We start from the raw sequence: 13,416 nt of genomic DNA, 5'->3' as shown, positions 1-13,416 counted from the left end.
CGATGAAGCGGCCCCGGGAGCCGAGCGGCTCCGACAGCGAGTCCGACGGACCCATCGACGTGGGCCACGAGGGCGAGCTGAGGTAAGGCGGGCTGGGGACGCGGGGCGCGCCGGGGCGAGCAGACCGGGGAGCAAGCCGACGGGCCGGCGAGCGCGGGGCCAGTCCCGGGGCCAGTCCTGGAGAGCTGGAGAGACCGGGGTAGACGCAGGTGTGGCGCCACCGTTACGCGCACGAGTGCCCGGGATCCTGTGCGCTCTCGGCCATTTAGGGCTCGAGATGCTGGGACGGAGGGAGAGTTCAGCTCGGGGTCTGAGGTCCAAGTGAGGCTACTGGCGAGGACTTTTTTTTAAAAATTTATTTTTATTTAATTTATTTTTGGCTGCGTTGGGTCTTTGTTGCTGCGCAGGGGCTACTCTTCGTTGCTGTGCTCGGGCTTCTCATTGCGGTGACTTCTCTTTGTTATGGAGCATGGGTTTCTAGGCGCGCGGGCTTCAGTAGTTGTGACACGTGGGATCAGTAGTTGTGGCGAACGGGCTTAGTTGCTCCGCAGCATGTGAGATCTTCCTGGACCGGGGCTCGAACCCCTGTCGCCTGAGTTGGCAGGTGGATTCTTAACCACTGCGCTACCAGGGAGGGCTTTTCCCTGAAGATCTTAGGGAACCCTCATGGACTGTTGGTATCACACCCCCTGGTCCTGAAGTAGAGTAGTCACTACTCTGCAGTGACTATGCAGAGTAACCATACTTTCTTAATTTTATCCTAGCTGGGGTGCACTTTTCATATAGTACACACACACACACGCACACACACAGAGAGAGACACAAAACTTCCAGGGGAAGAAAATCTTTGGAATTAAGTTTTTAATATTGAAGAAAATAATCGCTGACTTGCCCATGGTCCTTGCAAGGGCCTAGACTCTGATTCCAGTGCTCTTCCTACTGCACCAGGCTGCTGTCAATATCTTTCAACTCTTGGTACGTTTTCTGACCCTGCTTCAAACCTGTAGAACAAACTGAACTTGTATAAGTTCTGTTACGTCCCAGTTCTGTGAACAATCTAAGCTTCAGTTTCTTCATCTGCAAAATGGGTATAAATAATAGAACTGACCTCATAGGATAATTAGGAAAATCAGATGAGATAACCTATGTCAAGGGCTTCACACAGAGCCCAGCACGTAGCAAATGCTTAAGTAGTATCAAGCACCCAATATGTGATACTCAGAACCCTGAAAGAGCAGCAGGGACTGACTGGGTCTGCAGACTTGGGTCCCAGCCCCAAATCTGCCACCAAGTTATCGTGTGACCTTGGGGCATTGCTTTCCCTTTGTGAGCCTGTTTCCTCATCAGTAAAATAAAGGAGAACAGGGAGTGGGAAAAGGAAGCCTATCTGGTCCCTCCTGGCTCATCCAAACCTGATTCTCTAGAATAGATTTGAAAGGGGGATTCAGTTCATTCTTAGGGATGTTTTTGAGGGTATTTCATACTTTCAGTGATATCCAGTTTTCTGAGACCAGGGGATCCTGCCTCAGCCACAAGTCCCAGTAAAGTGCCACCAGCTTCCAATTCTTTCTAGCTTATAATAGGAGGTAATTTCCTGTCCATGAGGTTTTGGGGTATATAATAGCATTCCCTATGCAACTTAATAGCCTTTTAAAATTGTTTAGCAGAAACTGCTCTTTAGAGAATCAATTCTCTGAGTCTGTGCCTGCTAGGAGCAGGGGAAGGGCCCAGCACTATGGGGTGGGGGGTTGGCGGGGAGGTGTCTCAAGCTCAGTGTCATTGGGTCTTCATGAATCAGAGGCATGAAATTGGTGTCAGAGAGCTAGGCTGATTGGAGCTGCCTTCTGTACTCCAAGAATTTGCAGCCTGCTCAGTGACCTGCCAGGTCACACAAAGTCCATGGACAGGATGGAAGATGGAAGGAGAGACAGACTGTGGGCTGTGAGGGCACCTGAGCAGGGAGAGGTCACTCACAACCAAAAGTGCAGGGAGAGCTTCCTGAAGGTGGTGGCATTTGGACTGTGGCATTTGGACTATGGCATAAAGGATCAGTAGGCAGTTTTTTTCCTGTACATTTTGTCCTTTCAACTAGAGCCCATTTTTTTAGACTGTCTAGATTCTTAGGCGAGCAGACCCCCCCCAGAGGAGAGAAGCAGTTGGACATCTGGCAGAGGCCGACTTATAGACCCCTCTTTGTAGCACTCACCAAAGGACCCTCCCCCCAGCAGACATCAATGCTTCAATTCAGGGAGCGCTGAACGATGCCTGCTGTGGCCCAGACCCTGGGCTGGGCGTGGGGGGCCCAGATGTATCCTGCTCAGCCTCTGCCCTCAGGGAACTCTCAGAGAAGAAGAGCTTCATGGACAAAGAAAGCCAGATGAACATTGGCAAGGCCAGGGGACTGGAGCAGCCAGCCTCCCCAGGGTCAGAGGCAGGGTGCAAATCCACCCCCCCCCCGTAAGAGTAAAGAGCAGGTTGTGTTCCATTGCCACTGTAGGCATCTACCTGGTGGCAGTGTCCTGCCCCATATATGGGAATCACCCTCAGAGCTCCTATCTGAACACAGCCCCCTGACACATGTGGGTCCAAACTGAGAACATTGTCTCCCCCCTCCCCCTGCAAAAATTTTATGAGCACCTGCCACGTCAGGCACTGGGTCAGGGTCTGTGGGTCATTTAAGGCACGTGGTGGCCTTTGAAGTCTCACCACCATTAACTTGGGCAACTGACTACCCTTTTCTGAATTCTAATGTTCTCCTTTACAAAATGGGGATGCTAATACCTTACCTCACAGGGTGAGGCTTTGATGAGGTAATGAACTTAAGGCACACAGCTCCCTGCTTTGGCACAAGGCAACTTCCAATGAAAGCTGCTCTCTGAGGGGTCGTCGTTCAGTTGGAGGGTGCCGTGTCCGTGAGGCAGCATGGTCTAATGAAAAGCCTGGACATCTGAAGACTGGACTTTGTGTCTCTGTTTTTCCATCTATCAAGTGATTATTTTTCCTAAGTGTGAAATGGCCCAATAATATACTTAACTCATTGTATGATAAATGAGACAAGTGAACATGGAAGTGCTCTCTAGAACAAAAAGTACTGGCTATGAAATGTACATGGTGGGACGATGACTGTATGGGGAGCACTGGATGAAAAGCCAGTACACTTGGCTCCAGTTCTGGAATTTCCTCTAATTTGCTGTGTGGCCTGGAGCAGATGCCTTCCCCTCTCTGAGTTTCCTCATTTTACAAGTAGGCTCAGTGCTCTCTGAGAGCCCTTCATTGGAGACACTGTGATTCTGCCTTTGGTTGATGGAAAATGAGTGGGGTCACCTGCAAGGGCTCCTCGGGGGAGTTCCCAAAAAGGAAGTGAGGGTGAGCGCTGAGGGTAGTCAGGACTAGCAGCCAGACCACCTGGAAAGCTGCCCCTCCCCCAAGAGACCACCCCAGAATTCTGGCTAGGGACCCCTTGAGGCCCGTGGAGCAGATCTTGCGGGTCAACATATCTTCTCTGGGTCCATGAAAATCTGTCTTATTTTCAGACTCTCAGACAAGAATCTCTCACACCCTCTCCCAATGTCAGGGCCAGATCACAGCCTGGAAAAGAGCTAGCTCTGGCTGAGCTCTTGGGAGCTTTAAGGCTAAGGGGACTGGAGGGCTATTCAGACAGACAGGAAATAGGAATCAGAAGGGAAAACAATGCTGATTTTGAAGCCAGAAGATGTGGATTCCCATGCTGGCTTTGCTCCTCAGCAGCTGCATAGACTGGGCAAGCTGCCTTACCTCCCCAGTAATCAGCATCCTCATCTGTAAAATGGGGCTTCCCCTCAAAGGAGGGAAGTATATGTAGTGATGCCGAGAAAGCTGTGAAGTGAGGTTTGCCTGTGGGATATGGGAGTGGGGGGAGAGGGATAACACTGCAGAGAACCAGGAGAGTGGAAAAAGGGTGGCTGAGCTGCCATGCTCTGAAAGGGGTGTGTCAGCCTCCAACAGATGGTCCCTGAGGAAGGATCAGGCCGAGAGGCAGTGACGTGAGCAGTGGTAACCCAATACCCCAGGAGACACCTTATCCAAGCTGCGGGGACAAAGGCCGTGTTTCTTAGTAGACCTTGGCTCTTGTGGCTTGTCCATAGTGAAGCTTTGTAAACAAGCTGCCCTACAGATCTCAGGATCTGGCCACCTGAGCCCTGGATCTAGCTTGCTGACCCATCCCTCCCACGAGCTTTCATAGGCCTCTTACATTCTTGTCCAGATGTTTGGATGGACATATCCTTTTCCAGATGTAGCTAGATGAAGCCAGGGACATAGCAGTAGGTTTGACAAATGTTGATCTGGTCTCCCATGCAAACTTATCTCTTTAAGCAGTTGATGAAAATGATCCAACCTCTAATGCCAAGAGGGTCGTCACGTGGGCTGGGACCCTCCCGGTGAGCCACATATGCCCCCATTCCACAAAGGCCTCAGACATAGATTTTTTTTTTTTTTTTTTTTAGTATTTGTTTATTTATTTGACTGCGTCAGGTCTTAGTTGAGGCACGCGGGATCTTGGTTGAGGCCTGCGGGTTCTTTCGTTGCAGCACATGGGCTTCTCTTTAGCTGTGGCATGCGGGTTTTTCTCTCTCTAGTTGTGTAGTGCGGGCTCCAGGGTGCGTGGGCTCTGTAGTTTGCAGCGCGTGGGCTCTCTCGTTGAAGCGCACAAGCTCAGTAGTTGTGGCACAGGCTTTGTTGCCCCGAGGCATGTGGGATCTTAGTTCCCCGACCAGGGATTGAACTTGCGTCCCCTGCATTGGAAGGCGGATTCTTTACCACTGTACCGCCAGGGAAGTCCCAAGACATAGATTTTATGGTCTCACCTCTGTGTTCTCCGGTGGTGCCAAGATGAGGGCAGGAGGAGGAGCTCAACCACGAGCTCTGTCATGTCACTTGCTGAGTACTGGGTACAGCTGTGAATGAGACAGATACGGTTCATGGCCTCATGGAACTTACAGACTTGATGGAGAGATAGACATTAATCAAATAATCATATCAATATAGAACAACAAATGGGCACAAATGCTATGAATGCAGGATGCTAGGATAGTGTAAAGCAAGGGGTATCAAGTGGGAGGGGTGATGTCAGAAAAGGCTCCCCTGGAAGTTGACATTTGAGTTGAGATCTGAAAGGTGGTAGAAGTTACTAGGCAAAGGCGCTGGGGCTTGGGGGTGGGGAGAGGGAGTGGACCAGAGAGTTCTGTGCTAGGGGAACAGTATGTGCCACCACAGGAAGGAGTTAGTGCATTCACAGGCTGGAGCACACAGAGCAAAAGAGAATTGAGTCTAGGAGGTGACAGGGGCCTGCTGGGCTACCTGGAAGATGGTAGCCTTGATCCTAAAAGCATTGGGAAGGCCCTGTAAGAGAGTGACATGATCAGATTTGCATTTCGATGATCACTGCCCGCTTGTAGGAAGTAGTGGGTGTAATGGACTCCTGCAGTCTAGAAAGATGATGGAGGCTTGGTCCCGAGATCGGCCGTGGAGATAAGGGGGACAGGTGTGAGATGTATTTTAGACATGGAATGGGCAGGTTTTGATGGGGTAGGTGAGGACAGTGGAGGAATCAACCTCGGGTGTCCACCTTGCAGAAGTGGGATATGGGTGCCTTCGCTGAGATGGGAACCTAGGCCGAAGAGGAGAGGTGGAGGCAAGCTCTCGGGTTCCTGTTCAGATGTGTGGCATTTTGCGTTCTGAAATAGCAGGGGAGTCACCTTGCCTAAAGTTATTTGTGGCTGTGATGTCTCCAGTGGGAGCTGGGCTCTGGAGGGCTGGGAGCTGGGCTCTGGAGGGCTGGGGCCTGGCTGAGGGCATCCAGTCCAGCCCTAGGTCTGACTGGGGCCTCTGGCATGTTGGCCAAGTGAATGATCCTAAGGGCAACCCAGAGAATCTCCTTCACTCCAAGAGAGCCTCTGAAGCGGGGAACCTTTAAGAGGGCGAGCAGTTGGGCTGAGGAGGATTTGGTCAGTCTGGGCAGGAAAAGCCCCAGAGGGCTGAGCCTCCTCCCGGTGATGGGAACTCCTGGGTTGCCAGCAAACATACATCCTTCAGCCAAGCCCGGGGACCGGAGGCCTGACACGATGCGGGGCTGGAGCCTTCTGGGGAGGCTGGGGCCACGTCCCGAGAGTCCGAGAGGGCCCTGTGACCCAGATGTCGCTTACCCCTCGCCCGGGCCGCGCAGCGTGGGAGGAGGCGGCAGCTGCAGGCCGGGTGGAGGGCGGGCGACCGGCGCGCCCGGCCCGTGGGAAGCGGCGGCATCTGTTCTTTCCACGCTCGTTCCCAGCGGCTCCCTCTGAAACCTAACCCGCAGGCCCGGCCCCGCCGCCGCCGCCCGTGCCCTCGCCCGCCCCGCCCGGGGGATCGGGTTGCAGGAGCCGGGCGGCCGGGCTGCGGTTCCCCCCGACGGCCGCGGCAGCAGCGAGGGCGAGGGGCGAGGGGCGAGGGGCAGGAGGCAAGGCCGAGCAGGTCAGGTCCGGGCGAGAGCCAAGCCTCCCCACCCATGGCCCCAGCCGCCGGCGACTCTGGAGCAGGAAGCTATGTGCAGGGGAGGACTTGGCCCGGGGAGAAATGAGCCCCCTGGGAGAAGGGGAGAGAAGGCGTCCCCACCCACGCCTGCCCTGCGCCTCTTCCCGGCCTGGGAGACCTCGGCCGCCTGGGAGGGGTCTGTGCCCGCCCACAGCCGGCCTCCGAGGTCAGCCCAGGCCAGGGAGATGGACCTCTGAAAAATCAGCCTTTCTTTTCCTCTCCAGCCAGATGGCCCGGCCGCTGTCCACCCCCAGCCCTTCACAAATGCAAGCCAGGAAGAAACGCAGAGGGGTGAGTGTGTATCTCAGCAGAGCTGTCGGACAAATGTTTGCCCTGAGTTCCCAGGGGCCTGGCGCAGAGAACCCTGGTCAGAAACACCACCGGGAAGCGACCTTGCCTGGGTTCAAGTCCCAGCTTTGCCAGTAGCTAGCTGGGTGACTTTGTGCAAGCCACTTAATCTCTGTGTGCCTCATTTTTTCATCTGTGTAACTGAAATAATGATGGTACCTACCTCAAAGGGTTGTTTTGAAGTGAATTAATGTAATGCACCCAGAACAGAACCTGACGCACAATTAGCCATTATCATTTATTCCAGCCTTCCCCTGCTTCTGTCTGAGCTCAGAACTTTCCTTCCCTCTTAGTGTGCTGAGGGGTAGGGAAGGGGGACAGGAGAAGGAAGAGCCCGTCCTTGCTCTTGGCCCTACTTTTCCCCCAGGATGCAGCTGTGCTTCTGCCCTGGGAGTCCAGAGACCGGAATCTGGCAGAGACCAGCCCTGCCACTCACTAACCAAAAGACCTTAAGCAGCCACGTCCGCCCAGCCCTCGTTCTCTTTATCGGTAAAATGGGTGCTGTAATTTCTGTCCTGCTATCAGTATTCCGCTACCAGTATTGTGAAATGTGAGTGAGCTTGTGGGAAAGAAAGGCCTTCCCAGCTGGAGAGAGCAATGCCTGGGACTCCTCAGACCTCATGACCCAGCACCTCAAGGGGTCTCCCTGGCCCAGGAGGGGCCTCCAGGATGTGCTCCAGTGCTGTGGCTGGTGTTCCTGTTCTAATTGGTTGGTGCCCTGCTGTATCAGTGGTTAAACGTTTTGAATACCACCCCTTAGATCAAGACAAGAGATCTGAGTTCTAGTCCCAGCCTTGCACTTCCTTGCTGTGTGACCTTAAGCAAATCCTGCCCCTCTCTGAGCCTCGTTTTCCTCTTCCATAATGTAAGAATGGATTTATCTCCCTGACAGAAATATTGTGACGGAGGGTTTGAGTCAGTGCCCGTCAAGGCGTGTTGGAAACTGTGATGAAGTGCCTACTTGATTTTTGTTTGTTTGTTTGTTTCATCATTGTTTTTTAGATCATAGAGAAACGGCGCCGGGACCGCATCAATAGCAGCCTTTCTGAACTGCGGCGCTTGGTCCCCACTGCCTTTGAGAAGCAGGTATGTGACATTGCTGAATGTGCTAGAGGAAATGCTTTGTGGGTGGCAGATAAGGCTCACTTCTCACGGCATCCCTTATCGATTGGTGGCAACTGCCTGAAGTGCTGTGATATCATTTACTGATATCTGTTGATGGCCAAGAATAAGGGGGATGGAAATTCGTATTTACTGAGGTGTCTCAGGGGTTGTGGCTTTATGTCCATCATCTGGTTGCACTGAATGCTCAGAATGATCCTGAAGGGTAGGGATTATTATGCACATTGCACAGGTAAGGAAACTGAAGCACAGAGAGGTGAAGTAACTTATACCAGATCACACAGCTAGTAAGTAGCAGAGCGGAACTGGACACAGACTGTGTGATCCTAAAGTGCCCTATCCCTCTGCACTACTGACATTTCCAGAACTATCTGAAAGTAGAACAGGCCGCTTGGGGAGTGAAGTCTCTGTCATTGAACATGCTGGGGTGGAGGGACTCCAATGGGGAGTCAGACAGTTGAATCAATCAGACAACCTCAAAGATTCTCACCGTGTGCGCCAAGGCACGGTCATAGGTCCCGTGTCTTCCTTTCTGCTGGGGAGAACAAGTGAGTCATTCCACAGACATTCACTAAAACCTTCACAAGTCCAGCCGTGAACTAGACCTAGTGCCTACCTTCAAGGGACTCACATGGAGAGTCTGACCCTCAGGTTTCACCTGGGAGACCAGGTGATGCTGGAGGCTTCGGAAACACTCCTCAAGAGAGAGAATGGAGGAAGAGCAGATGCTTTGGAATAAGACAGTGAGCCCGATCTTGGGTGTGTGTGGCGAGTGTGAAGTTGGATTCCCAGTAAAGCTGGTCTAGGAGGCAGGTGAGGATGCAGGAGTGACATTCTGGTGATGGTGCCTGAAGCCATGGAGGTAGAGGGGACCCTCCGAGGAGAGCGCACAGAGCGAGAAAAAAGTGAGCTGTCACCCACTGGGAACACCACCATTTTAAGAAACAGTTAGAGCAAGAAAGCAGGGGAGGAGGGCTTTCTGGAAGGATGGTTGGCAATGTGGTGGACAGGTGGGCTAAAATGAGAACTGAAGAGAATGGGTTAGATTTGGTGGGCTTGGCTAAAGCAGAAGCCCGATCGCAGGCAGTGGTGACGTCGGGGGAGGAGGAGAAAACTGAGGTCGTGAGTGCTGATGACGCCATGCGGGGGAGGTGGGCGACAGAGGTCAGCTGAAGGCCGCCATTCTTCTGTCTTCTGTACACACAGGGCTCCTCCAAGCTGGAGAAAGCCGAGGTCCTGCAGATGACGGTAGATCACTTGAAAATGCTCCACGCCACTGGCGGGACAGGTACTGATGCTCTACTTTCCTGGAACCATTCCTGCAGCCAATATTTGGGGGCTGGGCCCTGGGGATACTTTGGTGAGCAAAGTAGATGTGGTCCCTGCCCTCATGGAGCTCACAGTTCACAGAGGGGCTGAAGCAGATCCAGGTGGAACGTTCGCAAAGCCTGTCTTTCTTCTTTTGGCATTGCCCTCTCCGCTTTTATTGTCTCCATGTGTCCTAGCCCTTTCCTCAACTCCACTCCTTCCAGCCTTGAACCTTGGAGGGGCTCTTCTACAGCAGATTACTGATCCCCCTGCCCCCAGGGCCTCGTTAAGCATCAGCCTGAATGAGCTTATTCTCACTGTGATCCCAGTGGGAGGGACACGCCTGAGATTTTTAGCCACAGCGCTTCGCTAGTGTGCCGACGCACTGGTCTAGGCTTCTGAGCTCTTGTGTCCTTGGCAGTGCTGGGGGGATATGTCACGCTCACTGCTGAAGATCAGTCGTGGGATTTTAATAGGATGCGAATGTTAACACATTCTGTTATTTTGAGCTAGTCCACTACAAAAAAGCCACGGAACTGTGGCTTTTAAAAGACTTCTGGACAGATGGAAATTCTGTGTGCCTGAAGCCGCTCTGTGTATTTTGGTAATTTCACAATTGGGAAACCTTGAAAGCTCCACTGACCTTGGCTCCAAAGACTTAAGTCTTGAAGCCTTCACTTGCTACCCCCTCAAGGGGATGGTTGCATGTTAAGCAGCCCAGCCTGGTGCCTCTCAAGCCTCGGCGGGCAGCAGTGTCATGTAGGGGCAGACAGTGTCGTGGGTCACAGCCCAGAGATCCTGAGGCAGTAAGTCTGGATTGGAGTTTAGGAATCTGCCAGTTTAGCAAACACGCCCGATGACCCTGCTGCAGGTGGTCACTTGGAGAACTTGTGCCAAAGGAATGCACAGCCAACAGTGGAAACTGTCTCTAATCAACCAGTGGGGGAGGAATTTCAAGCTACATTTGTATTTATCCAATTAAAAGAAAACTAGTGACTAATATTTGGGCAGCATTTTATAGTTTTCCAAATGCTTTCTCTAATGTTATCTCATTTGATTCTCACAAGAACCTCGAGGGTGGGTGTTGTTATCCTCACTGTTTTCTGGCTAAGGGCTGATGGGAAGACAGAGAATTGGCTTAGAGCACTGGCTTTGTATTTTAACACTGAGTTTACTACTTACTAGCTTTAGGACCTTGGACAAATGATTTAAACTCTTTTTTTTTTTTTTTTTTTTGTGGTACGCGTGCCTCTCACTGTTGTGTCCTCTCCCGTTGCGGAGCACAGGCTCCAGACGCGCAGGCTCAGCGGCCATGACTCACGCGCCCAGCCGCTCCACGGCATGTGGGATCTTCCCGGACCGGGGCACGAACCCGTGTCCCCTGCATCGGCAGGCAGACTCTCAACCACTGCGCCACCAGGGAAACCCTGATTTAAGCTCTTTATTCCTCAGTTTCCTTATCTCTAAAATGGGAATAATGATAGAGTTTTTTTTAATATAAATTTATTTATTTATGGCTTCGTTGGGTCTTCGTTGCTGCGCGCGGGCTTTCTCTAGTTGTGGAGAGCGAGGGCTGCTCTTTGTTGTGGTGCACAGGCTTCTCATTGCAGTGGCTTCTCTTATTGTGGAGCACGGGCTCTAGGCATGCGGGCTTCAGTAGTTGTGGCACGCAGGCTCAGTAGTTGTGGCTCATGGGCTCTAGAGCGCAGGCTCAGTAGTTGTGGTGCACGGGCTTAGTTGCTCTGTGGCATGTGGGATCTTCCTGGACCAGGGCTCGAACCCGTGTCCCCTGCGTCGGCAGGAGGATTCTTAACCACTGCCCCATAATGGTTATAATGATAGGTTTTTATGAGGTTTAAATTAGCTAATGCAAATTAAGTGCTTAGGAAGAACTCAGCAAATGTTAGTGAAAAAGGAACAGTGAACAGAGAAAGGTGATGGGATTTGCTCAAAGTTGCACAGCGAAGTAGACAGCAGAGCCAGGTCTTGCCACCTAGGAGGCCTGGCTCCAAGCATCGTCTCCTGCCAAGCTGTTCCTCTGTGGGGACCTCAGCCGTGAACCAGGGACCTGATATTTGCTACCATGATCATGAAGCCAGTGCTCACTGGGGCTGGTCTGTCTTTGCCCAGAAGGTGGTCGAGAGACGGGCAGGTGTGGAGAAGCTGTGAGAATGTGAATACTTCTGCAGGCAGTCCCCCTGGTCATCCCACACTGAAGTCAAGCCAAAGACAGGGTCCCTGGCCTGAGGACAGCAGCTGAGGACCAGAGTGGGGTCCTGCTTTCTAGACTGCCCTTTGGGCTGGGGAACAAACTCAAATGCTTATGGGGGCCAAACCAGTCATATAAATGATAGCTAACTTTTCATTTGTTAAGCATTTCTGTGCACCATTTCATTTCGCCCTCCCATCTGTACATGGCAAGGCCTGTTATATACCCATTTCACAGCTAAGGAAATCAAGGCATGGAGAGATTGAGACTTGTCCATAGTCAGGGCGCTAGTTAAGTCCATGGTCAAGCAGCTGGCCCCCAAAGACCACATGCTTCATTGCTACCCTATGCTCTCCTCTCCAAGGAGTCTCCCAGCTCTGATGGCTGCTGCCGCCACCTCCCAGCATCTGCCCCCATCAACAGGCAGGGTTGTTCTCCACCTCCATGTGCACGACGCTTTCACATCTGGCAAGTGTCTATTTAAATGAAGTTATCTGGGCCGCACCTTTCCTTCTTTGGGGTTAATCATGAATGGTGATGAAAATAACACTTTACATTTTATAATGCTTCATAGTTTAGTGAACTCATTTGATCCGCACAGTCTACCCGCTCTACCCCAGTAGGGATGATTATTCCCACTTGAAGATGGTGAGACTGGGGCTCAGAGAGGTGAGGTGACATGCCCAAGGTCACCCAGGGGGTGAGTGGGGAAAGCAGGTCCAGAACTCAGACAGTCTGACCCCAGGCTCAGTGCTTGTCTCCTGCCTGGCATGCCCTCATCGTGCCTCACTTTGCAGGATTCTTTGATGCTCGAGCCCTGGCAGTCGACTTCCGGAGCATCGGTTTTCGGGAGTGCCTTACCGAGGTCGTCAGGTACCTGGGGGTCCTGGAAGGGCCCAGCAGCCGTGCAGACCCGGTGCGGATTCGCCTTCTCTCCCACCTCAACAGCTATGCAGCCGAGATGGAACCTTCACCCACGCCCGCTGGGCCCCTGGCCTTTCCTGCCTGGCCCTGGTCCTTCTTCCATAGCTGTCCAGGGCTATCTGCCCCGAGTAACCAGCTCGCCATCCTAGGAAGAGTGCCCGGCCCCATCCTCCCCAGCACCTCCTCTCTGGCTTACCCCATCCCGGCCTTCAGAACCACTCCCTTGCGCAGAGCCACTGGCACCCTCCTGCCATCCCAGAGGAATTTGCTGCCCAGTCGAGGGGCATCTTCTACCCGGAGGGCCCGCCCCCCGGAGAGGCCAGCCGCACCCCTGCCCCCCAATGGCAGGGCTGCCAGGAGCAGCCACATGGCACCCCTCCTGCGATCTTCTTCCCCCGCCCCTCCTGGCATTGTGGGGTCTCCTGCTTATGTGGCTGTTCCTGGGTCTTCCCAGGGGGCCGCTGGGAGGCCAGCGGGAGCTGTGCTCTGCCACTCCTGGGTCTCTGAAATCACTGAAGTGGGGGCTTTCTGAGCTGGCTTTGCCCCCAGGAATGAGGAGAGTTCTTTTTCCAGGAGCTCTAAAAATGGCGTTGCCTTTTCTGCTCTGCTTTCTGGACTGGTTCATATATGAAGGTGTTTTCTTCACCCAGCAGAGGCCCCCTTCTCCTTTGGCCCCTCTCCCCTCCTCACTGCTTGTCCCAGCTTCTCCTGGGGCTGTTCTGATCTCAGAAGCTTGGTCTCATTTTTTCCCTGGAGAAATGAGTCCCAGGAGAGCCCCCCAAGAGCTGTACCCAGACCCCTCTCCTGCCCCAGGACATATGGGCAGTAGGCATTAATCTCAGGTTGGGGAACAACGCTTTAACCTAAAAGGCACAATGACCTAAGGCACGCTGCTCCCCTAGAGATGAGACCCCAGCCAAGAGCAGTGACTGCCTGGCTGTAGCCTTCCCAGGCCCCCA

The 13,416-nt window shown here is 53.0% G+C and overlaps 1 protein-coding gene across 1 annotated transcript; it reads left to right on the top strand.

The window, feature by feature from the left end:
- Positions 1-2: 2 nt before the first annotated feature.
- On the top strand, positions 3-12,989 carry HEYL (hes related family bHLH transcription factor with YRPW motif like). The gene is made up of 5 exons (XM_060082459.1): positions 3-82; positions 6,771-6,837; positions 7,897-7,980; positions 9,223-9,304; positions 12,331-12,989. The coding sequence occupies exons 1-5, from the start codon at positions 3-5 to the stop codon at positions 12,987-12,989; spliced, it is 972 nt and encodes a 323-aa protein (XP_059938442.1).
- The last annotated feature ends 427 nt before the right edge of the window (positions 12,990-13,416 follow it).

This window comes from Mesoplodon densirostris, chromosome 2 (genome assembly GCF_025265405.1).
Source record: "Mesoplodon densirostris isolate mMesDen1 chromosome 2, mMesDen1 primary haplotype, whole genome shotgun sequence".
Lineage (NCBI taxonomy): Eukaryota > Metazoa > Chordata > Mammalia > Artiodactyla > Ziphiidae > Mesoplodon > Mesoplodon densirostris.
Note: the sequence above shows the minus strand (reverse complement) of the source record. Positions and strands in the feature narration are given on the sequence as shown.

Coding starts and splice junctions, on each gene's coding strand:
- HEYL (XM_060082459.1), top strand. CDS start 3: ATGAAGCGGCCCCGGGAGCCGAGCGGCTCCGACAGCGAGTCCGACGGA. Junction 7,981..9,222: donor CCACTGCCTTTGAGAAGCAG/GTATGTGACATT, acceptor CTGTACACACAG/GGCTCCTCCAAGCTGGAGAA. Junction 9,305..12,330: donor CCACGCCACTGGCGGGACAG/GTACTGATGCTC, acceptor CTCACTTTGCAG/GATTCTTTGATGCTCGAGCC.